The sequence below is a fragment of the Macrotis lagotis genome, chromosome 2 (assembly GCF_037893015.1).
Source record: "Macrotis lagotis isolate mMagLag1 chromosome 2, bilby.v1.9.chrom.fasta, whole genome shotgun sequence".
In the NCBI taxonomy this organism is placed as follows: Eukaryota; Metazoa; Chordata; class Mammalia; order Peramelemorphia; family Peramelidae; genus Macrotis; species Macrotis lagotis.
In genome coordinates, this window is record NC_133659.1 from 232,824,332 (window position 1) to 232,850,450 (window position 26,119).

The following is a 26,119-nucleotide window of genomic DNA, read 5'->3' on the forward strand; positions in this document are numbered from 1 at the left end:
AATATTTAAAATACTAGTATTTAAAATTTTTGCATCAATATACATTAGAGAATTATTCTACAAGATTTTTCCTCTCTGTTTTGACTCTATGGTTTGGGTATCAAGATCATTTTTTTGTCATAGAAAGAATTTGTCAAAGAAGGATCCCTTCTTTATTAATTGTTTTCAAAGTTTATGTTATTATTATTATTAATAATTGTTTAGATGTTTGGTAGAATTCACCTTTAAATTCATCTGGTCCAAGACTTTTTCTCTGAGAGTATATTTATGGCTTATTCAGTTTTGTTTTCTAAGATAAGGTTATTTAAGTATTCTATTTCCTATTAGGACAATTTATATTTTTGTAAATATTCATACATTTCATTTAATTTATCATGGTCTTTTTGGTATGTGGTTGAAAGTAAAATACCTCCTAATAATTGCATTTATTTCTTCCTCTTTGTGAATTCACCCTTTTTGTTTTTGAAACTAATTAGGTGTCGGGGTTTGTTTTGGGGGGGGTTGCAAGGCAGTGAGGTTAAGTGACTTGCCTAAGGTCACACAGCTAGGTAATTATTAAGTGTCTGAGGCTGGATTTGAATTCAGGTCCTCCTGACTCCAGGGCTGGTACTCTATCCACTGTACCACCTAGCTTCCCCAAAATTAATTGATTTTTTACTTTCTTTTTTATTTCAAAAAAGAAAGTAAAAAATCAATTAATTTTGACTTATCTATTATGTTGGAGTTTTTTAATGTTTTATTAGTTATCAATCTATGTTTAGCATCATTATAAGTATAGAGCCTATATCAGATTCCTTTCTGTCAGAGGAAGGGTGAAGGGAAGGGAGGGAGGGAGAAAAAATTTGAGTAAAACTCAAAATCTTACAAAAAAATTGGTAAAACTATATTGCATGTAGTTGGGAAAATATTTAAATTTTTAAAAGTATTATTAGTTTAATTGTTCAATTCTTTTTAACTTTCAATTTTGTTAATATCGCCTTTGATTTTCATGATTTCTATTTTGCTGTTTAATCAAAGATATTTAATTGATTGGTTATCTAAGCTTTTTTAATTGAATACCCAATTTATTGATCTATTCTGCTTCTTTTTAATTGATAAAAGCACTTAGATATAAAATTTCCCTTAAGTATTGCTTTGCTCTCATCTCACAAGTTTTGGTATATTGTCTTAGTTGACATTATCTTAAAATTATTTATTGTTTCTGTGACTTATTCTTTGCATCACCCATTCTTTAGGACTGAGTTCTTTAATTTTCAAATGACTTTTTAAGTTTTACTTCAAAAGTCCTTTATTAAGCATAATTTTTTTGCGTTATAGTTGCTCAATAATGTACTTAATATTTCTAATTTTTTCCTTTTGTTTGTAAAATCTATGCTCTGAACACATGGTCAGTTTTTGTGAAGGTGCCATGTACAACTGAGAAATAGATATATTCCTTTCTGGTTCCAATCAATATTCTCCACTGTGTTATTATATCTAGCTTTTTGAAAATTCTAGTCATTTTTTCAAAATTCTATTCTTAACATCGTTTTTAATTGTTTGATTTATCTAGGTTTTAGATGGGTAAATTCAGGTTACCTCACCATTATAGTTTTATTTTCTTTTTCCTTTTGTAATCATTTAACTTTTTCCTTTAAGAATTTAGATGCTATATCATGTGTACCTATATCTTTAATACTGATGATAGATTTCTGCTCCAGCCTCTTGTTTTATTTCTGTGTGTAACTTTCTATTTCAAGTAGGTTTCTCATAAACAGCATATTGCTTGATTTTGATATCTAATCCATTAGATTAGCATCCTCCATTTTATGGGTGAGTTTGTCCTATTTGTATTTAAGGTATGATTGCCATCTATGTAGTTCTTGCTATCCTATTTCTTATGCTGTTTCTTCTCTTTTTTCCCCCTGCTTCCTTCTGTTTTGCTTCCCTTTTTTGAACAGTTCAAATGAGAGCAAGATTCATGTGTTGTTTCATCCATCCCCTCCTTCTTATATAAATTCTTCTTTCCATTTATGTGAGATAAAACCCCATTTATGTGAGATAAATGTCCCAGTTTTCTCTTCCTTCCCCCTTCTCCCAGTGCATTCCTATTTCCTGATCCTCAATTCTTCTTTTAAGATCACCCAAATTTAATAGAATGACTAGAATGTCACCCAGGTCCTCTGTCTATTTAGACTCCCCCTAATTAAGCAATGATTAAATTTGAGGAGTTACATGAATCATCTCCTCATACAAGAATGTAAATAATTTAACCTGGTTTAGTCCTTTGTGATTTCTCACTCATATTTCCCTTTACTTGCCTCTCTTGAAACCTGTGTTTGAATGTTATATTTTCTATTTAATTCTGGTCTTTTCATTGGAAATGTTTAGAAGTTCTCAATTTCATTAATGATCAATTTTTTTCCCTATAGTATTATACTCAGTTTTGTTGAGTAAGTTATTTTTGGTTCTAAGTCAACATTCTCTGCCTTTTGGAATCTCATATTCTCCACACTCTTCTTTATTTAGTAGCTGTCAAATCTTGCATGATCATGATTGTGACTACTTGGCACCTGAATTCTTTCTTTCTTACTGCTAAAAGTAATTTTTCCTTGATCTGGAACTCTGGATTTTGCCTATAATATTACTTGGAGTTTTCAATTTAGGATTTCTTCCAGAAGTGACTAATAAATTCTTTTGATATTTATTATGTCCTTTGTTTCTAAGACATTTGAACAGTTTTATGATTTTTTTTTTGAAACATAATATCTAAGCTCTTGTTTTTCCTCTTAATCTGTTTTCCAAGTCACTTGTTTTTCCTATGAGATAAGAAAAATATTTCTTACCTGTGTACATTGAACTATCCCAGGCTCTTTCATCAATGGAAGAATTCTGTAATCTGGATCGGGACATTGAAGGATCTGCCAAACGCTGGAAAAAATTTGTGGAGTCAGAATGCCCTGAGAAGGAGAAATTCCCACAGGAGTGGAAAAACAAGTCATCTCTGCAACAACTGTGTATGATGAGGGCAATGAGACCTGATCGAATGACATATGCTATGAGGTAAAGATTCCAGTTTGACAGAGAGTTTAACTTTTATCTGTTCTGGGAAGGACATCAAGACAATCAAGGGAACAGGTCTCAAAACCATTCAAAGGAATAGTTAGAGTTAAGGACCGTGAGTATTTAGTGGCATAAACTCTCTGCATTGAAAACTCTCAATCCTGTTATTCCCTACAGGACTTAATTTTTACATTCCCTTGCTGTACCAGTTTATTTTTTTTAAAATATCAGAGTGGCAATTTGGGACTGAATAAGAAGAGGAAGAGCAATACTGATCACACCATGATCAGTGCAGAGGGACAAGAATTTGGAAAGTAATGAAAAATGGGAACAATGTTAACAGAATGGGTCAGTTTACTCTGAGGTTACCATGGAGCCTACAAGTCAAGTACATGTCCATGTCACATTCATAGACTCACTTCTATTAATAAAGTTATCAAAGGTGATCACAGCTTTAGAGCTAGAAGGAACCCTACAGATCATTTAGTCTGATCATCTTATTTTACAAATAAAATGAGGTTTATCCAGTGAAATATTACAGAAAATCCTTCTATATTACCAATTTGATTAATGTCTTTACGTTCTGCTTTCCAGAATAAGAAGGAGAGAGATGGTTGCTCTCTCCAATCACATCCTGATCTCTCTTTTGCAATGCATCATTGAATTACTGGTGAAAATCCAGTCATTCTTCTCCACTTCATACATTGGTGAAATGTGCTGGAGATACCAGAGCAGGTTCCTTTTCTCATATGCATTCCCAAAAACATCAAACCAGAACACTACCTTTCTAACATCATGGTGTTCCTGGGAGAATCTCTCAATCTTCACTCTTCACAACTTATCTTAATACAGATTTCCTGCTCTATAGTATTCATCTGAAATATCCTAGGACTTTGCATCTGAACTGGTTTGTACTTTCTCCATGTTTTAGATTGTTTGATTTTATAAAATATAATAAATATTAATTTCACATTAATATTTCAAGGAAAGATCACAGAAGTCTAAGTTAGGAAACCTTGGTTCTAGTCCTCACTCTACCACTAATGATATGTGTAACCTTAAGAAAGTTACTTCTTCTGACTTTGCTTCTTCATTTATAAAATTAAGTCACTTGCTGTTAATTTTTCCCTGGCAGAGGTTTTGTGGAAGAAAAGTTAGGAAGCAAATATGTGGTAGGCAGAGCACTAGATTTCTCTACTTCCTTTGAAGAATCAGGACCTGCAACTCCTATGTTCTTCATCCTGTCTCCAGGTGTTGACCCACTGAAGGATGTAGAGAAAGAAGGTAAGAGGACTTCACATCAGAACCAACACTAAGCCAATACCAAGAAACAAATAAAATTAGTATTTCCATTTGCAAAGTAGAGCATAAAAAGGGAAAATATTTCATAATAGCTTATTTTTTACTTTTAAGGAATAATATAATTGAATATTATTATATTCAACATTCAGTTGTTTTATCAAAGTTTGGTAATGATCAGTACAAAGGAAAAGCAACAAATTTATTGACTGGAACATACTTACAATCAGAAGGCTAGTCAAAGAAATAAGTCAGGTCCACCAGGGCTCTGGGTAGAATTAGGCACCTTAAACCAGCAAAATCTGATGGATTTTTATAAAGTCCTTAAGTGGATCAAGGAGAATTATGTAAAGAGGAAGCAAATAGAAAAGAAACAGAATGGACCTGGTTGTGGCTGCTCATTCATGTTAGTTGCATGGTACAGGGTTCAGGGTAGGGTGGGTAGGAAAGACACTGAGGGGAAGAGAGAAGAATCTAAGTGCCTACCTAGGCTAGAAACCAGTTATATATGAGCCCTGGAATAGTTGCCTTAGCCAGTTCACCCAGAAGCCCAGTGGGGCCAGGGTTCCCAGAAACTCAGATGGAACCAGTATAAATTCACAGCTCCTTTACCTTTCCTAATGTTTCTGATCTCTGTGGTGATAATCCTAATGGATTGATTGTGTCCTGTTCCTTAAGGAAGATATGTGCTTGTTAACTTTTCCTCTGTTACTGATCCAGAAGAAGCATGAAGTGCTTTGTAAGGCAAAGGCATGTATATGGACACACACACACACACACACACACACACACACACACACACACACACACACCCCTTCCACATCTGACAGTAAATAATTGATAGATGGTGAAATAGTGGGAATAACAATCTTAGTTTGAAAAATGGTATAATAAAAGTGGTATAATAAAAGTGGTATAATAAAAGAAAAATGGAGGTGATATAAAAGTACAATTATGGTTCTCTATGGCAACGATGAAGACTTTGTAGTGCAGCTTATGTCATAAATAAGTCAGCAAAGTTGTCCAGTTACTAATACATAGAGCATGATAGTATGATCTATAAGAGATCTTATAGCAGTTTCCACAGAATTTTTTCTTAATGTCAGCAAACTGCTGTTCTAAGCTGCCTATAATTTAAAAAAAATAAAACAATTTAAAAATAAACAACACCTCTTACTCCCCTCCCCTTCCTAAGGTTTTCGAATCAAACCCTTTTTTAAAGGGGTTTGAGTGTGGATGGAAGGAAAAGTTTTAGTCAGGCTATTAAGGAAATTTCAGTGCTCCTTGGTCAACCAAAAAATTACTTTTATCTTAAATACCAGTCCAGACTGCAAGTCTGCCAGCTTCCACCTTGGTTTCAGTAAGATTTGGACTCTCTCCTTTTCTCAGGCTTGGACAAGTATGATGGGCCTGACAGTTGCTTAATAGCGCACTTGCTGAACTAAGCCCAACTTAACCCCTTGTAGAGGCCATAGGCCATTTGTGTCATTAAATAGAATGGGGGGGGGGGGGGGGCGGGGAGAAAGAGAGGGAGAGAGAGAGAGAGAGAGAGAGAGAGAGAGAGAGAGAGAGAGAGAGAGACTGTTCTTGGAAAGGTAGGGAATCAAGAAATGGAGAGCCCAAAGACCTGAAACACAAACACCTCCATCAAAATGGAATCTGAAAAAAATAGATCTCCTCTTTTGTTACAATAAGGCATTACAGGGCAATAAATACATATGTTGGATATGCCAATAAAAATATAGCTTGGGTCATGCAAAAGCTAACATTTCAACTTAGCTTTGAGAAACTTAAGTCAGCTCAGGAAAAGAGGTTGCCCTGCATCCTGAGAAATTACATTTACCTCTTTATTAATTATGTATGCATCTATTCCTCCTGGAATCCTATAGAGATGAAGGTGAAGATGGAAAACTGGGACTGCAATGCTGTCCTGAACAATGGATTTCTTATTACCATTATCTTCCAATCAGTCTATGAGACACATTTGAGGGAAAGTTACTTTAAAACCTAGGAAAGGATGTGAACAGTGGATTGAGTGATAAAGATACCTTAGACTACATAAAGTGAGCTCCAAGTTCCTTAAGGAACTTATTCATCTCAACAAAAAAAAATGTACTCTGTGGCTCTGGAATGTCCAGATCTACTAATAATTATTGAATTATAAGTATTAATTGGAACCAATTCAAAATACTAGAAGAATAATGTCAGCAATAAGCAGAGTTCCAAATCCTACATACTGACCACCTACACAAACTATGCAAAAGCCTAAAAGAAGGAGAGAGACACAAAAAAGTGATTGTGAACATCAAAAGAATACTGACTTTTTAAATTCTAGACTGGACTTTGAAGGTCTAATCATTTTGCTGACTACCCAGTACTAGAAAAATGTGTAGATTTGTTGGACAGAGAGACCATGCATTCTCCTTCTGCATGAGTGAGATGGAGGATGCAATCCATAGAATCTAATTCACTGATTCATGATTATTCTGAACAAAATTTTCCACATTGGCAAAGCTGAGAAACCATTTCAAAGAAAATTAATTAATGATGTCATCAAAATCCAGCAACCCTTATATATAACCCATAGTGATGATAGTAAAAAAGAATAGAAGTATATGAAAGTAAATAGATTACTGGACTTTAAACAACACCAAAAGCTAATATGGACACAACACAATGACCTTGCTAAGTAGTCAGTAGATAATCCTAAGACTTGGACTTGTATAGTAGATGCCATCAATTTCTATGGTTGAGGTAGACAAGAAATCTGCTTTCATCTGTCCAGCATGATCTGTCCAGCTGTTTTACGAATTTGGGTATCATCTTCATGTTATCTTGTAGGCATAAAGTCACTTTCCAATGGTTGGTGAAGAAAGTAATTAGAAACAACTTGAAGTGGTTTCTTGAGAAACTTGGGGGCAGCTAAGTGGCAGAGTGAATGGAGCATCAACCCTGGAGGGCCTGACTTCAAATCTAGCCTCAGACAATTAATAATTACCTAGCTGTGTGACCTTGTGTCACTTAATCCCATTGCCTTAAATAAAGAAAAATTTTTAAAAAGAAACTTGGCAATCATATGGATCCCAAAGTAGCAGACTGATATATACCTAAGCTCTTTGAGAAATGTTTGGGAGACTAGAAAATTTGCCCCTTTTTTTGCAGAATATCCCCAGAAAGTGGAGAAGACCTTATCAAGACAATTTACATAGACACTTAAATAGCCACTCATTTGTGCTACTCTAGATTAGCCTACAAAATCTAAGAATTATAGTTGTTCTAAGACAGCAGCTTTGGCTGCTGCTACTGTAGTTAACAGTATTAGCAATGAAGGTGATGCGGGACTGAGAGATATTAAGCAGTAGATGAAGTGATTGGATCAGGTTTAATGAGATGACCCCAATTATCCCTTAAGGTAATCTCTCCCATGACTGTGTCAGTGAAGGAAGCATTTAGCAGCATCCCAAACTGCTCCTATTTGCCCACAGACTGTTCCATTTCTCCTTTTCTTTTCCTTAATACTGCTTATTCTCATTAATATAAAGAAATTAGCTACTGCTAATTTATGTTATATAAAGTGAAATACACAATACAGCACTGGCTGTTTAACCTGTGACAAATCAATTAATCTCTGTCCACTTCAGTGTGTAAAATGGAGATAATAGGAGCACCTACTTCCCAGGGGATTGTTATGAGGATAAAATGAAATATTTTAAAAGTGCTCTGCAAACCATTAAGTACTCTATAAATGTTAACTGCCTCTGCTACTACTATTACTAGGGGGCAAAGAAAAAGAATGGAAAAACATGATATGTTGGATTTAGAGTGACCAGCTCCAATAATTCTGACTGCAGGAGCAGAAAATGACTTTTCTGCTTAGATTCCCTTCCCCTTGTGGAAAGGAGAGAGAAAAACAAACCTCAGAGGAGTTGTTCAGTTGGCAGAATAATAACATCTTTCCCTGACTTGGAGACCTAAGGGCACTTGGGGATAATTTACCAATCATTTTCCTTATGATCACAACAAATACCCTCTTTAGCTATAGCAATACAGCAGTTCATCCTAGTCTCTTTGAAAGGGGGAGTTGAGGATAAGGCAAAATGCAACAAAAATGCAACAAAATGAAGAATGTCACACTAATTCCAAACTTCTTTACTCTCTTTAAAAGAATTTTCTTCCAGAATTCTCCTGGAATCAGCTACAATCCCTCATTTTCACAGATTCTAAAGAATTTGCTATGAACCCTAAAACTGTAAACGATTAAATATTGGATTAAAATAAAATGACAGAATATATAGTTTAGACATGAAGTTTTATTCTCTGGGGTTTACCTTTAACCTACTGGTAGAGACTGTTGTGGTAAAGACTACCCTGAATTGAGAGAGAGGGGAATATTTATCTAAGAACCAACAATAGGGGTGGACTGACAATGAAGGTTGCACAATTTTAAGTTGCCCAATTGCTCCTCTGAGATTATCATCCTCATACTATCTGATAAATTGCTGGATTCATAGTTAGATACTAGTCTACTATCTAATACTATCTGATGAATTGTTATCTCTTCCTGGACTTTAAGCATCAGGAGAGCAGGACAAGTCTTCTAGTATCCTGTTCATTGTCTTTCTGAGTTTATCATTAACCTAGAGGGAAATACTCACAAGTCTTGCCTTCTCACCTAGTGGCAAAGGTGACTGAGACAGAAAAATTGAGTACTATTAAAAGAAATAAGACTTTTTACCAGGAATATAGTTGTGAAAAATATCATCATGAATATCATCATTATTTTTATTATATTTTGACATGCATAATAATAATGACTAATTTCAAAAAATCTGATTATTTTATACATTTATGTACTGATATTTTGATAAAACTGCTTTTTGTTTTTGTTTTTTCAAAAGGTCTGGTAAATACCAATCTATACAATATTACTGTCATATCCTATGATTTAAAAGGGAGGTTTTATAAAATTAGATAAATCAGTCAATCTAAAAGCAATAGGCGTGGTTAATGAGAGGCCACGTAATTTAACTGAAGATACCTCAAACTGAAAGAACAGAGGAAAAGAAATGAGCAAAAAGAGGAAGACAATAAAAGCAGTACCCCAAAACCAAGGCAATAGCCAATATCTCAAAACCTATTGAACTAAATGCCCTATATCTGGTCTTGTAAAGGGTACAATAAATTTTAGCAATGTTACTACATTTTGTAGGATGCATATATATAATCTTGAGATCAATACACCTGAGGCACTGTGCAAGAAAAGTTTAAGATGTTTCTGGATTCAAATCTCCTCTCATGTGTCTGAACTTAAGTACTCCTTAGTTCTGAACAAAATTATTGATTTTTATATAAAGTCTTCCTCACTAGACGAATAAGTTGCTAAATTATTTTATATCTTGAAATTTAATTATAAATTATAATTTAATTTATATTCAATTATATATTTTACCATTTAAATAATATACTTATAGCTTATAGACAATAATTCTATTAAATAATTGCTCATCAGTAATGATGAAAAGAATAGATTGTCTTACTTGTTTTTGTATCCTCTGCATTGAACAGTATCTGGCAAATAGTAAGTACTTTATAAATGTGTTTTTTATTCATACATACCCAGAACTGAGAGCTATAAAACATGAGGGTTCCTTTTCAGAGTTGCTGTTTCTTGGTGACTACTTAGTATTGTCAATGAGATTTGAGGGTCACCAAAAGCTAGAAGATCCAGGGATACTAAAAAAAAAAAAAAAACCAGAATTTTATATTACAAGTTAAAACTTTCTCCTCTCAGAGAAACTCAACAGATATTTTAGGACAGAGTGAATAACAAAAGGCTAGGCAAGGTTGCTTGGGAGACAGAGACAGATGCAGAGAGATAAAGAGAGATAGAGAGAAAGAATAATCAAACAGAGTTGACTGGAACCAGGGAGGGGACCAACTAGGGGAAGTTCTGTGTGTGTGTGTGTGTGTGTGTGTGTGTGTGTGTGTGTGTGTGTGTGTCTGTGAAAGAGAGAGAGAGAGGAGGGAAGAGGAAGGTAGGGGAGAGACGGAGGGGAAGGAGAGAGAGGGAGGGGAGAAAAAAGACAGGCAGCCATGAGGGCTGGCTTAGTCCAACTGCATGGCATGGGGGGAGGGGTGTGATACATCCAAGAGCTTAAGTTACGAGCACAGGGCCTAAAAAAGAGGATGAGAGGGGCGGCTAGGTGGTGTAGTGGATAAAGCACCGGCCTTGGAGTCAGGCGTACCTGGGTTCAAATCCAGTCTCAGACACTTAATAATTACCTAGCTGTGTGACCTTGGGCAAGCCACTTAACCCCATTTGCCTTGCAAAAACCTAAAACAAAAAAAAAACACAAAAAAAAAAGAGAATGAGAGAAAGCCATCCTTCAGGATAAAACTAGAGTCAAGAAGAGAGCAAAGAGGGGTGGTACTTCTTCTAAAATACACTTCTGTTGTGGGTTGGTGCTCAAGGATTGGTCTAACACCTGGGCCAGGTGTCCTCCAATGGCAAACTACCTACTGGTTCTTCCCATCCCAAGGTGCATGACTTCTAAGTTAAACCTGAAGATGGGTGAAGGGGGAATGAGGAGAGGGTACAAATTTTAACAATAAAACAATAGGGATCAGTTTACATCTTGGGAGCAAATAGCCTTCCACAATTAACAAAATTTAACAGTATAAAATATTATAGAATTTGTTTCTATGTATCATTAGGATGAGACTAACTATAAAACAGATAATTTGGTATAATCTACAAGTATTTATTCTTTGGCTTTTTCAAGGCAGTGGCAGACTTGCCCAAGGTCACACAGCTAGGTAATTATTAAGTGTCTGACATCAGATTTGAGTTCAGGTCCTCCTGACTCCAGGATTGGTGTTCTATCCACTGCACCACCTAACTGCCCCAACAAGTATTTATTCTTAAAATATTTCTTATAGCTATATAATTTGTTTTAGGAATATAGAAACATATCAGAGCAAAACCTGAGGGAATGATATTCAAAATCCAGAGTAAGAAAATATTTGGTATGATACTATGTATATTTATGTGAGTTTACGTATATCTATAGCTGGAAGAATATATATGTGCCCATATAAGAGATAAATGATATAAAGGAACAACAAGCCAAGAAAAATACTGATGAAACATTCCTTATTCCTTTTTAGGGAAGAAACTTGGTTATACCTTCAACAATCAAAACTTCCACAATGTGTCCTTGGGTCAAGGACAAGAGGTAGTGGCAGAGGCTGCATTGGATCTGGCAGCCAAGAATGGTCACTGGGTCATCTTGCAGGTATCATCCACTTTGAGCCCTCTATAATTAATTTTTTAAATTTATAGAGACTTTCATAAATTTTACTATCCCCCTACCATCTATTCTGTCTTCTTAATAAGTAAGAAGATCTGTGACCTTGAATTAAGAGTAATACTTTGTTTTGGTTTCAAAAAATTGACTGTCAGTTTTGATTTTGAATCTCACATTCAGTTGCCTTCTTGTTATTTGAGGGGTTTAAGAATTGAAAGAACTACCTTTTGGGGGGAAATCTCCTCCAAAAACTATAAATCTAAGAGAAAAGAAGATGATGATGGCCTCCTGAACCTCTTGAATTGTCATGGTGCTGGGAAGAGAATGACTTTTCCCCTCATCCAGTAACTTTTTTGATCCTCTGGTTCTTATTGAGTAACATAAAGTCCCAGTCAAAACTCAGGAAGTCTTTGTTTGGGCCCTGTTGCTCAGAATGAATGGAAATAGCAATTGTTTCTGAGTCTTCCATGGGTCTTCCCCCTCCCAGATTGATTTTTTTTTGACTAGGTAAAAGAGGCTCTTCTTTATCTCATCTCTTCCTTAGAGGGCATTGTCTCAGTCCAACTGATACCTTTTAAGTTACCTTACCTTAAAAAGGTCAAGGTCTCCAATGTATCCAGGGCTATGTTCAGTTGTCATGATACACGCTATATCTTGCCACTGAACCAGATGGCTCCAGAGGAGTTAGTGAGAATGGTGGCTTTGTACAGCCCTCTCTCATTTTAATCCAGTTCAATGGCATGTCATTGCATCATCTCCCTGATGTCGTGTTCCTCTTCAAGAATAAGGGTCAAATAGCAGCAACTCTTTGGGTAATGAACTTGTGATTCTGAACTCCACTTGGGAAGGGGAACAAAAGAATTGCCCTTTATTAACCACTTTTGTTCCCATGAATAGCTGATCCTCTTGCCCAATTCTAACCAGCAACAAAAAAATTACAAACCCTGTGCTAACTTGAACCTTGTGTTCTGACACATTCAAATTTTTGAGCCTTCTTTACTCAGAATTCATAGGTTCTACTCTTCTTGATTACTTTGTATTTCTGAGGTTATGAATTTGATTTTATGATCAAAATCTAGGTGACCTATTTGATTAAAGGAAGTCTAAGAACAATGAAGTCAAATTCAAAATAGAAACCGGATCTTGAAGAGGAACCAGCATGGGAGGTCTACAAAAGAATTCATGAAATGTAGATGTCTCCTAGCCTTTAGAAGGGGAGGTTCTCTTGCAAAGAAAGATCTGACATATGCTCATTTATAAAGGGAGAAATGAAGGACTAAAAGAGAAAAAATGATCTCAGTTAAATTATTACATCTATGTGAAGTGGTTCTAGATGTCAAAAGTTGGCAATACCAAGGGACAGTTAGAACTTATAATTAAGTTATAAATGTACTTTTTTTTTTTAGTTTTTGCAAGGCAATAGGGTTAAGTGGCTTGCCCAAGGCCACACAGCTAGGTAATTATTAAGTGTCTAAGGCCGGATTTGAACTCAGGTACTCCTGACTCCAGGGCCGGTGCTTTATGCACTGTACCACCTAGCCACCCCATAAATGTACTTTTTTAACGAGGGCCTTTAGATATCAAAGAAGACCCCAGGTACTGAAAATAAGTGCCTTTAGACAGACTAAGATCATCACAAAAAGTAAAGGACAAATCTAGGTGTTACAGAGCACTGGTCTTGGAGTTGGGAGGACAGTAGTTCGAATCCAGCCTCAAACACTTAACACACACTAGCTGTGTAACATTGGGCAAGTCACTTAACCTTGATTGCCTCACATCCAGGGTCATCTCCAGTCATCCTGTTTCATATCTGACCACTGGACACAAATGACTATGGAGGAGAAAGTGAGACTGGTGTCTCAGCACAGCACTCCCTTCACTCAAATACAATTAATTTGTCAAGGCATCACCTCCCTATAAAGTTGTGGTCTCCTTCAAAAATGAAGGACAAAGAGAGCCTCAGCTGGATAAGAGCAGTGAGAACTGATAAGGGGCAATCAGAATATCAAAAGGCCTTGGGCAGGGTCAGAGGCAATAGAGGGACCTTGAGCAGAGACAGGAGCAATAGTGTCTGCAAACAAGTCATAACTAGTTTTCCAAGTCATAGCAAGGACTCATTAAGGACTCTTAGAACAGTTCTGAATGTTGGGAAAGGGGTTCATTATTCAGGATCCCCCAACGATCTCTGTAGGAACCATATTGACCTTAAAAACCATGAATTAACATTATCTTTGTTGTATTGTATTTTGTTACACATAATTGTAAAACATTTACATTTTAATTTGATTCAGTGCACTAGGGGGGTTTTTTGGGTTCCCCCAAAAGGCTGTCAATTTGACTCTTCTGCCACATAGAGAAAATCTATGCAAGCATTGCTTCCTTCCTTGACTATGTCTGGAGACCCTGGCAGGGACTAAAAGAAAAGGAAAAAACTTTACTCACATTCTTCTGGCTTATTCCAAAATACTGCCTTTAAGACTATCTTGTCATTCTAAGGAGCTCTTCAGGAGGATTTAGAGCAGAATAACTGATATTCAGGGGTCAAAGAGCACTTATTAATGTCCCTAGATCTGGGGCAGTTTAGTAGAGAGCCTAAATTGCCCCAAGATTTTAAGTCCTACTAGATGACTTAGAGTATCATCTTCTATAAGGAGATCTGCTTTGTATTCAAGCAAATCTCAAAAATCCAAATTCCAAATCTTCTGAATCTTCCAGAGGAATATATTGGCTCCGGAAATTCTTCAAGGTCCTGAGCTAAACTGAATTACAATCCTTGAGAAGTGTAATCCAGAAAAGCCTGGAATCTTTAGTCTCCTTAAATACTGGAGAAATATGTTATTAACCTTTTAGAAATATCCCAGGTAAGGTCCTACTCCAAAATTAGCACAAGCTGCTCACTTCTCCACAAAGATACTGTTATAACTGCTTTTGATAATGAAACTTAGCCAGGAGTGATTGAAGGGTTTTACTTAAAATTCCTATAGGAACAAACACTCCTTCTAGAAGGGAGCATTCCAAATTGTGACAATGTTGAACCTAATATAAGAAGGCTTTTTTCCCCTCCCTTCTGAGTCCTGATGGGTCCTCATTATTAGGGGTACAATCTAAAAGATACACCCACCTCATGACACCTCTTAAGATGTTTCCCCCTCCCTGGTCATATGATGTATTTTATACTGATGAACCTCAATTGTACCTGGGGGAGTGTAGGTTAATATGCATGGACCTTATTAAGCAAGCATGCTTGCAAAAGGTCAGAGACTGTAGGTCAACTCCTGACTAGCTCAAACTGATTTTTGACCTCGCTTTGACCAAGGCACCTTCATGTCAGATTAGAGGACCTTTTCCAGTTCAGTGATTGGTCAGGGTCATTTCTTTGATGATCTTTCCCTTTGTTTTACCTCCACATTCCTACATGTAGGCTTTGTATTGTTATGGCAGATCCTAACTACAGCCTGTCATATCCTGCGGAAACCAAACACTCTAATTTCTCAAAGATACTAAAATATCACACACACACACACACACACACACACACACACACACACACACACACACACACTTCACTAACTTCCTAAATTCTCAGAGAAATTAGGCTCTAGGACAATCCTTGATGCCCTAGGAACTCTAAAACCAGACAGCAATAATGAATGTATTCCTCAAAGAATGAGTCAACTATTTGTTACACATTCATTGATCACTGACATATGTTGAGCAAATGGGGATTTGGGGTAAAATATTCTCTTTATTCTATGAATTTCTTCTAGTTCAGGAAGATAATCATGCCTCTAATGATCTATAAACCAACCTGGACTCTACCAGTCAAGCTGGTTACATACTCAGTTTCATATACATATGCACATGCTCACTTCTCCACAAAGATACTGTTATAAATGCTTTCGATAATGAAACTTAGCCAGGAGTGATTGAAGGGTTTTACTTAAAATTCCTATAGGAACAAACACTCTTAGAACTCATTATGAACTAGGCTCATTACAAAAGTATTTGTCAATATGGAACTTTGAGTAACTGGACATTTCACTTTAAGAGGAAGGGGGGATATCATAAGCAATATAGAATATAAAATCTAGAAAGAAAGTTAGAGTCCACTGACTCTACTCCCACTCACTGTATGGAGTAAGAAACTGAGATTCTGACAAAGGAAATGATATGCCCAGGTTTGCATACAAAAAATCCATCTCTTTGAATCCATCTCTCCAGATTTCTAATTTAGAACTATTTCCTCTGCATCAGGTTTAAGACCATGGCTAGAATGTGGAAGAAGTTGAAAGTCAGGCCTTGGAAGTTTCCCTTTGCAGAATGAGAGACAGAAAAAGGGGGGGGGGGGGGGGGTAGAGGAGAGAACTAGAGACAGAGACAAAGATCAAGACAACACAAAGAGAAAGAAACAGAGGCAGAAGCAGAGGCAGAGACAGAGACAGAGACAGAGACAGAGACAGAGACAGAGACAGAGAAAGAGAGTTAATTTAGGGCTTACTATGAGCCAGGATACTGAGTATTAAGGATTTAGATCTAAATAAGATAGACAAACAGCCCCTGTCCAAGGAATTTACATTCTAATGGGGAAGGCAACATATAATGGGGAACTGGAAAGAGGAATGTAGAGAGGGGAAGTGAAATTTGTCCTTGATTCTCAAAGAAGACCTGACATCAGAGAGGTGATGCTGACAGGCACATATACTGAATTTGAGTAATGGGGTGCTCTGCAATGTCACCAGCCTCACTTTGTCCTCCAGAGTCATCTGGGTCCAGTGGCCAGACAACTGGAGATAGCCCAGGATACAAGGCAATCAGGGTTAAGTGACTTGCCAAAGGTCACACAGCTGATGCCTGTCAAGTGTTTAAGGCTGGATTTGAACTCCTGACTCCAAGGCCAGTACTCTATCCACTCTGCCATCTAATTGTCCTAGAGAGGGCAGCATGGTAGAGATGGTTAAAATATGACATCAAGAACTGGTTCCAGGAAAGATAAGCAAAAGCTCTCCTATCTGAGCCCAATATCCTAGGGACAAAGTCTAAGTTTCCAGTGTAAGAGATAGAGAGATGATGGTCAGAGCGCAAAGAGTGTGGTGTGTGGATGGATGGGAAATGTCAATGCTTCTTCCTGAGCAGGGAAATAGCATGATGATAATAAATTTTAAAAAAATTAGTCTTGGAACAAGAGGCAAGATGAATTGAAGACAATAGAATCTCAAGACAAGGATAAACACCTCCCTGACTGTTAGGATCAGCTAGGCACATCTAGACCTGGATTCTTTAATAGTGATTCCTTAGGGGAAGAGCCAGGCAGCCAAAAGATTGAGGAGGTTCTTTCCTGAGGGTGTTATCTAATTTAGTTGTTAGTTATCTAATAAGTCCCAGGTTTATACTAGTTTATAAATTCTTAGAAGCCAAGATCAAGGTCAGATGATTGTTGTCAGCTACAGACCTGGTGGCTACTTCAATGCTAACAGAAAGCATAGAAAATAACTCTCTTCCTGCTAGAACATCCACCTGGTAGCTAAATGGCTAAGCTCCCTTGAGAAGAAGTTGGAACAACATAGCAAGAGTAGTCATCTTGAGTTCCGGGTCTTCATGAGTGCTGAACCTGCATCCTCTCCTGATGGCCACATCATTCCCCAAGGCATCCTAGAAAATTCAATCAAGATCACCAATGAGCCTCCCATGGGCATGCATGCCAAACTACACAAGGCCCTGGACAACTTTACTCAGGTACCATGCTAGGGGAGGTGGGTAATTTGCTTCAACAGCACCATTGCCCAACTGGGATCCAACTATATAGGTTGTGCTCAGGATGGAGATCTGCCTTCGTATAAGGAAAGTAGGACCTGTCGTTCTTAAACTGATTTTCATCCATAAGTGAACATAGTATGCCTTGCTCTGCAATCAGGCTCCATAGCTTTTTTTTCTTCATTTTATTTCTTTCTGGATGTGGTTATGATTGTCCATAACTGGTCCCTCGAGTTTTTTTTTTTTTTAACACTGAACTGTTGAGAGGAATTGCATTTTATTGATCAATCTCATAATGTTCTTGTTAATATGTTCAGTGTTCTCCTGGTTCTGCTCACTTCACTCAATTCATGCAAGTCTTTCCAGACTTTTCTTAAGTCCAGACACTCATGATTTCTTGCAAAAAAATAGTACTCCATAATATTCATGTGCATAACTTGTTCAGTCATTCACTAATTCTTAAGCACAACAAAAAGAGCTGTCATAAATATTTTCATACATGTGGGTCTTTTTTTTACCTTTTTTTATGATCTCTTTGGGATACAGACCTAGTAGTGGTATTGCCAGACCAAAAGGTCTGCACAGATTTATTGTCCTGTGGGCATAATTTAAAATTCCTCTCTAGAAAGGTTTGAATCAGTTCACAACCTCACCAACTGTGCAGTAGTGTCACAGTCAAAAAAAAAAAAAAGCTTGTCTTGTGAGTTTCTTGATCTCCCTTTCTGACTCAATGCATAAAGTATGCAGAATTACCCTTGAGGAAACCCATGGGTGAGATTGACCAAAAATGTGTCAGCAATGGGAACTATTCTAATGCCAACTCATTTATTCTTGAGCACAAATGATCCTTCTCAATGGAAATCATATGAAAGAAATTCACAGAAATCCCCAAGATTTTTCAGGTTGGAGTATTGCTTCTGTTCACAGGTCAAAGTATATTTTAAAATTATGATGTTCTAATGGTGCCATGGCAAGGTATTTATTTGATTTATGCAAAACAAGTAGAAGCATTCTATGCCCAGCTACTATAAAGCCCTTCATTTTACAGATAAGGAAACTGAGTCCAGAGAAGTAATATGACTGGCCCAATTCCTACAATAATAAATAAAAGAAATAAAAGAACTGAGATTCATGTCTAAATCAATGACTAAATCTTCCTGGATTCTCCTATTATATCAGATTTCCTGATTTGAACTCTATTGTCCTTTGAAATCTGAAGTAATTACATTTCTTTCAGGATACTCTTGAGATGTGTAGCCGAGAGATAGAGTTTAAGAGCATCTTATTTGCACTTTGTTACTTCCATGCTGTGGTTGCAGAAAGGCGCAAATTCGGACCTCAAGGCTGGAATCGCTCTTACCCTTTTAATACAGGAGACCTCACCATCTCAGTGAATGTACTCTATAACTTTCTTGAGGCCAATGCCAAGGTAAGGATAATAAATAAGATCAATAGAAAAATTGACAAGAATGCCAAGTCTGTCTCTTTTGTAATTTTGACTCATATAAAAAATGTAGTGCCATTCTCTGGTCGAAGAAGAGAAGCAGTTACAATAAAGGGCTATTACCCAGAACATTATAACAAGAGATATTTAGGTTTAGGGACAATGACCCTAATATGAGTGCTAGGTACATGTATTAGCTAACAACCAATCCATGTATAACAGAGTTCATACTAAACCACATGTAAGAATCTCATAGGTTATAAGGCTACCATATGACATAAAGTGCTAAGCAATACTTTTCAGGTCACCTTCAGGAACAACATACTATCCTTTCTCTATTCACTACTGACTCATTTGCTTTCTAACTCTATCCTGGTTGTAAGAACATCAAAGGCTGTGTTCTGATATTTCTTCATAAACTAATAGAAATGTAAAGCCTCTTTGATTAATTAATCCATTAATTAATGAGCCCCCAGCCTAGTTTAAAGAAAAGCTAGAGAAATTTCTTATGCCAAAAAATTTTGTTCCTATCTGAAAACTCATAGATTAAAAAACACCAATATTTCTGGCTATACAATTTATTGTAATGATAATGAACAATACAAAGTAATATTTAAATATTTCAAGAAGGTAATCATCTACAAGAAAGAACTCAGTTATATGATTTGCTTAGGAATCTTAGATATTGAACTAAAATTTACTAGAAACCATAGTTTTAATAAGATAGCAGGATATAAAATAAACATGCAAAAAGCAATTACCTTGATATATATTATCAATAAAACCTAGAGGAAAGACACACAAAAAAATTCCATCCTAAATTACTATATAAACCATAAAACATTTAGAAATATACTTATCAAGACATACATAGGAATGATATGAGAATGATTATAAAACAAGCTTTAAAGATATGAATTAATTACTGATGGCTGGGTCATGCTAACAATAAAAATGACAATGATGCCTAAATTAATTTTCAGATTCAAAGTCTTACCAATCCAACTACCAAATGATACTTCTTAAAACTAGAATAACTTATAACAAAATTCATCTGAAGGAATAAAAGGTCATGAATCTCAAGGGAAATAATGAGAAAAAAAGTGGGAAGGAAGGAAACCTAGCAGCACCAGATCTTAACTACATATAAAATATAGAAAAGTTGATAAATATAACATATTATTAACTTCAAATATTAAATGAACAAAGGAATATAGTATTTAATAAATCCAAAGACATAAACTCCTAACATGACTCTTCATTCTGTAAAAACTGTTGGAAAAATTAGAAAACAGTCTGGGCAAAACTTAAAGCAGCATCTCCCAACATATACTATATAAGTTTCAGAGAGATCTATGACCTAGATATAAAAAGATATATCATATATAAAATAAAGGAGATCTAAACATAACAGTGAATGGAGGGAAAATTCATAACCAAACAAGGGATAGAGATATTCATGGGAGATTAAAATGGATAATTTTGTTACATAAAATTGAAAAGATTTTGCATAAACAAAATCAATGTAATTAAAAGGGAAATAATGTTGAATCAGGAGAGAGATCTTTGTAGCAAGTTTCTCTGGTAAAGGTATGAAAACAAAAATATAGGGATCTGATTCCAACTTAAAGGAACAAGAGTCATCCTCCATCAGGTAAATAACTGTATAAAAACTATAAAACAGTTCTAGGGGAAAGAAGTTATCGATAATCTATAAAAAAAAATTCCAAATTAAGCAAACTTAAAAAAAAACTCTGAATTTCCCTGATATCCATTAGATAAGTGAAAAATAGCCCCCCAAAATAGGAAAATGAATATTAGAGAATGTTAGAGAAGAAATGGAAAGACAGAATAATATCAGGCTGTGAAGTAATTCAAGAATTCTGGAAATTTCTGCCAAAAAAACATCACTAAAATCTGTGTATACCTGAAATTCCATTATTATGCAGTTATTGGTCTTGGAGTCAAGAGGACAGGAATTTGACCCAATCTCAAATATTTGACACTTATGAGCTAAGTGACCCTGGGCAAGTCACTTAACCCTGATTGCCTCATATCCAGGGCCATCTCCAGTCATCCTGACTCATATTTGACCATTGGACTGAGACAGCTCTGGAGGAGAAAGGAAGGCCAGTGACTTAGCATAGCACTCTCTCACTCAAATCCAATTCATGAGCTTGTCATGGTATCACTTCCCTGATGTCATGGTCTTCAATAATGAAGGACAAATATCATCATCACTAAAAAAAGATCAGAAACAGAGTAAAAGGACCAATAGTTGCAAAAAAAATGTATTAACACCTTATATTGGGGGGTTTTTCAGGGTTTTTTTTAAGGCAAACAGAGTTAAGTGGCTTGCCCAAGGCCACACAGCTAGGTAATTATTAAGTGTCTGAGACTGGATTTGAACCCAGGTACTCCTGACTCCAGGGCCAGTGCTTTATCCACTACGCCACCTAGCTGCTCCCTAGCACCTTATATTGTAATGAAGAATTAGAAACAAAGTGGTACTCATAAACTGAATAAATTGGATTATGATATATTCATAAAATAAAATGACACAAAAAGGAAAAAATGGAAAGAAATCTGGAAATAACTATAAGACCTGGAATACAGTGAAGTTAGGTAGAACAAGAAGTATTATTCAATGGCACAGTTTTATAAAGGACATTAACTTTGAAATATGATCATGCACTGACCAGTGACAAATAATGAATGACTCCAAAAGATTGATGATGAAACATCTACTAGATGTCTGTGGACATATTTTCAGATATTGACAGTACAACACAAATTTATTTTCTTGGTTGTTCTTATGGGAGAATGTTGTAGAGCACAACTAGTGAGGTAAAAGAGAAGAAAGGAAAGAAAAGAATGTAAATGAAACAGTTACAACAAAGAGAACAAAAGAAAGTTCAGAAGAAGACGCAGACAAGGAGGTCATGTACCATTAAATGTATCCCTATATATGTGTCAATAGCTGCATACATATATATATGTATATATATATACATATATACACAAACTTTACATAATAGATTCATAGTTTCATATGCAGTTCTCTTTTTCTTTCTGATCTTCTTTGGGTAATGTGTTCTGATATTATTCTTTCTCTGCCCTGCCAATTATATCCTTTCCTTCCTCCAAGTTATCAGGAAATTTAAAAGTATTGGAATGTTTTTTTTCTCTACCATATTGTTTTGTTTGTTTTTTAGGTTTTTGTAAGGCAAACGGGGTTAAGTGGCTTGCCCAAGGCTACACAGCTAGGTAATTATTAAGTGTCTAAGACTGGATTTGAACCCAGGTACTCCTGACTCCAGGGCCGGTGCTTTATCCACCGCGCCACCTAGCCACCCTTTTCTCAACCATCTTGCACAAATCCCTACATGAAACATGCATAGCCTGACCCTACTCTTGCTGCCATGGACTTTAGTCACCATCAGCTTTGTTCCTCCAATATTAGGAGCTTATTGACTTGATTTCTAATTCCATTTGATAAATTATCATCTGACTTTTTTTGGAAAAGAATATTTTCTTCAAAGATATGGCAAAAAAAATATACAAATATTTTCCCCAATACCTCAGGAGTATATTCCCTTCATAGACAGTCCTGGCAGGAAGGGTTAGGCCCATTATTTAACTCAGTTTTTACATGACATTGGTCCCATCAAGTTCATATCCAAAGGCAACATTACTGCCAAATGAGTCTTTCCACTGGACTAGAGTCCCAAAGGGTTCTTCTTAAAATTATTTCTTATTTCTGGCTCCCCAGGGCATTTGCAGAGCTGGCTACAAAACTATTCTGAATTCTGACTCCCAGATTCCTGTTTCTTAGTCTCCTAGTCTTTGAAACTTTCAAGATTGGAAACTTCACTCCAATCACTTGAAATGGAAAAGAACAAACAAGAATCTAAGATCCAGGTCTATTTCTTGGAGACAATGTGACTTTAGGAGTAGTGACCTTAGGACACAACCCTTCACCTAGGTTCCTTTACAAAAAGTCATTTGTAAAGAATTACAATTGTTCCTCCAACTTGAACACAACAGAGTTAGAACTGACTTTGGCCCTTTTGAAAATGCCAAACTCGGGGCAGCTAGGTGGCACAGTGGATAAAGCACAGGCCCTGGAGTCAGTAGTACCTGGGTTCAAATCCAGTCTCAAACACTTAATAATAACCTAACTGTGTGGCCTTGGGCAAGCCACTTAACCCCATTTGCCTTGCAAAAACCTAAAAAAAATGCCAAACTCAAAAAAAAAAAAAATGCCAAACCTACCTCCTAGGCTACTTCCAAACACATAACTGGCCAACTGGAATGTCTGAACATTTTTTAGAAAAGGGAAAAGAGCAATATGCTAGAGAAGAAAGAGGGGATGAGATCCAAGATTTAAGTGTTGGCTTTAGTGAGAATAATCGTCTCTTCACTGGAGAAGAGCAAAAAAGAGAATAGGAGAAGAATATAACGGAATTTGCTATATAGAATTAAGGAGAACTCATGTTGAATGGCCTCTCTTTTCTCTGTAAAGTCTAAGATGGATTTAAGAGTTAAAGAATATTATGGAAGGCTTGAAGAAAAAGTTTAGACTTGCTACCCTGGAAATGAGTTGATTAGGGAAGAATATAAAAGTATTTTGTGGGATTGAAAGCAAAATTTATAGTAGAATCAGCATGGTTTTATGACTTCCTCTAGGAGCATTCAACCAGAGTAGTAGAAAAAGAAGAAGAAAATAGATGGTGAAGTATGAGTCATTTGGAGGGAGTCAAAGTCCTGATGTTTCCCACATTTCATTGTGCTTGAAATCATACTCTTTGAATATCAGTCTATTTCATCCTCACTTTAAATCCTATGCTGAGTCATTTCAGTCTAGTTTCATTCCCTTTCCCTCTCTCTCTCAGGTGCCCTATGATGACTTGCGCTACCTCTTTGGTGAGATCATGTATGGAGGTCACATCACAGATGACTGGGACAGGAGACTCTGTAGAACATATCTGGAGGAATTCATTAAACCAGAAATGTTAGAAGGAGAAATGCTTCTGGCTCCAGGGTTTCCACTTCCAGGCAATATGGACTACAACAGTTATCACCAGGTAAAGGGCAGGGACAACGCAAGCTTATGACCCGCACTTACTGGGAATTCCTCGTTCATGGGGAATAATTGCAATCCCCGATCCCCATCACGAATGGGGTTCAACAGGTTACCTGCGCCTGCCTGCGTAGGGTAGGCACATTCTAGTCCTGGCTGTGCTCTGTAAACATTCCTTCCCTAGGTTTGTTTCCTCTGCTTTACAATGAAGTGCTAGGAGGTAGGACTAGATAGTTTCTAAGGTTCCTTCCAGGCAGGAAAGTGTAATGCTTTTAGGAGGTTCCAATAGTACTTTCAGTCATTTTGTAATGACATGCTGAAATGTCCTTCAGAGTTCTCTTTCCCTGTTTAAGAAAGTTTATTGAAGGCTAGGTGGTGCACTGGACAGAGCACCGGCCCTGGAGTCAAGAGTACCTGAGTTCAAATCCGGCCTCAGATACTTAATAATTACCTAGCTGTGTGGCCTTGGGCAAGCCACTTAACCCCACTGCCTTGCAAAAACTAAAAAAAAAAAATCTATTGACATGATTGTATATGTATAACCTATATCAGATTGCTTACTGTAATGGGGAAGGGGAAGAAAAAAGAGGGATGGCAAAAAATTTGGAAATCAAAATTTTACAAAATTAAAATTGAAAACTATCTTATTTGTAATTGGTAAAAAAAATACTATTAAGAATTTTTAAAAGAAATTTGTTGATTCCAAAATTCATCATTATATTCAGTCATTAATCTCAAATTAGTTCATTTTTATCACTAGGATTTCAGTTCTTATTGAATGTTTATAGTTTTCATTCTCAAATATGTTGTCAGAAAAATGTATTTCATAGTTTTAATTTTTAAAATGGAGGCAGCTAGGTGGCGCAGTAGATAGATCACTGGCCCAGGAAGACCTGAGTTCAAATCCATTTTCAGACATTTAATACTTACTTAGCTTTGTAACCTTGGTCAAGTCAAGTAACCCCTTTGCCTCGCAAAAACCAAAAAAAAAATTTTAAAGACTAAAAGTAAAAGTAAATTCTCAACAAAGAATTTAGCCTGGGGGCAGCTAGGTGGCAGTGGATAAAGCACTGGCCCTGGAGTCAGGAGTACCTGGGTTCAAATCCAGTCTCAGACACTTAATAATTACCTAGCTGTGTGGCCTTGGGCAAGCCACTTAAGTTTAGCCTCAAATTTTCAATACTTTGCATACCTGCTACCCCTTCTGATACTTGCTGACCAATGCAAAACATGATTAAGCACCAAAAAATAGAATCTATAGGCAAAAAGTAAAAGAGACTGGTTTATAAAAAGGAAAGAAAAATAAATTTTAAAATAATTTAGATTATATGGAAATATGACTGTACATGTATATCCTATATCAGTTTGCCATCTGATGACTGTTATTTGTCTTTCATTATCAAAGAAGACCATGACATCAGGAAGGTGATGCCATCACAAGCATATGAATTGCATTTGAGTGAGGAAGTGCTGTACTAAGTCACCAGCCTCACTTTCTCCTCTGGAACTATCTTGGTCCAATGGCCAGATATGAATCAGGATGACTAGAGATGGCCCTGAATGTGAGACTATCCAAGTGAAGTGACTTGCCCAAAACTCACACAGCTAGTAAGTGTCAAATATCTGAGGCTGGATTCAAACTCCCATCCTCCTGACTCCAAATTCTCTATTTACTGAACCACCTAGCTGTCCCTGCCTTCTGACAGAGATGAGGGAAGAGGGAGAAAATTTTGAAATTTTACAAATATGAATGTTGAAAACTATCTTTGCATTTAATTGGAAAAAATAAAATACTATGAAGTTTTTAAAAAAGGTAATTATTTAGATTGGATACATAGAAAACTGATTTATTGATAGTAAAATTTTTAGACAAGGTAAAAAAATTAGACAAGGTAATAAAACTATCCAGAAAGTTATAGAATCTCTTTCTCTTGAGCTCCCTAGAGTCCTCTGATAGACATAAAATTAACTGAATAGCTAGAGAAGAAGTGTCAAAACACATGCAGACTGAATTTGACCAATAATACTCCAAAGTGTACCCCATACCAAATTAAAATGTAATTGGAAAGTATTTAACAAAATTAAAATGTCAGGTAATATTATATTTTAGAACTAAGTTAAGGTTCACAGGGATCCTTATGTACAGAGGAGTAGCCCTCCATTTCTATTTGAGTTTGACAACTCTTAGCTAGA

At 36.3% G+C, this 26,119-nt stretch overlaps 1 protein-coding gene and 1 long non-coding RNA gene across 2 annotated transcripts in view; one reads left to right on the top strand and one right to left on the bottom strand.

Annotated features, from left to right (window-relative positions):
• Nucleotides 1-26,119, top strand: part of DNAH9 (dynein axonemal heavy chain 9) — a 546,775-nt gene that overhangs the window by 473,963 nt on the left and 46,693 nt on the right. The window contains exons 57-62 of the mRNA XM_074225133.1: nucleotides 2,849-3,042; nucleotides 4,178-4,326; nucleotides 11,509-11,636; nucleotides 17,154-17,381; nucleotides 18,637-18,828; nucleotides 23,739-23,930. Of these exons, the coding sequence (XP_074081234.1) occupies nucleotides 2,849-3,042; nucleotides 4,178-4,326; nucleotides 11,509-11,636; nucleotides 17,154-17,381; nucleotides 18,637-18,828; nucleotides 23,739-23,930 (1,083 nt within the window). The remainder of the gene's footprint in view (nucleotides 1-2,848; nucleotides 3,043-4,177; nucleotides 4,327-11,508; nucleotides 11,637-17,153; nucleotides 17,382-18,636; nucleotides 18,829-23,738; nucleotides 23,931-26,119) is intronic.
• LOC141514359 (uncharacterized) lies at nucleotides 1,662-12,606 on the bottom strand. Its single transcript, XR_012476010.1, has 3 exons — nucleotides 12,237-12,606; nucleotides 9,958-10,074; nucleotides 1,662-2,910 (listed from the first exon to the last, which is right to left on the bottom strand). It is a non-coding gene; the product is annotated as an uncharacterized LOC141514359 (long non-coding RNA).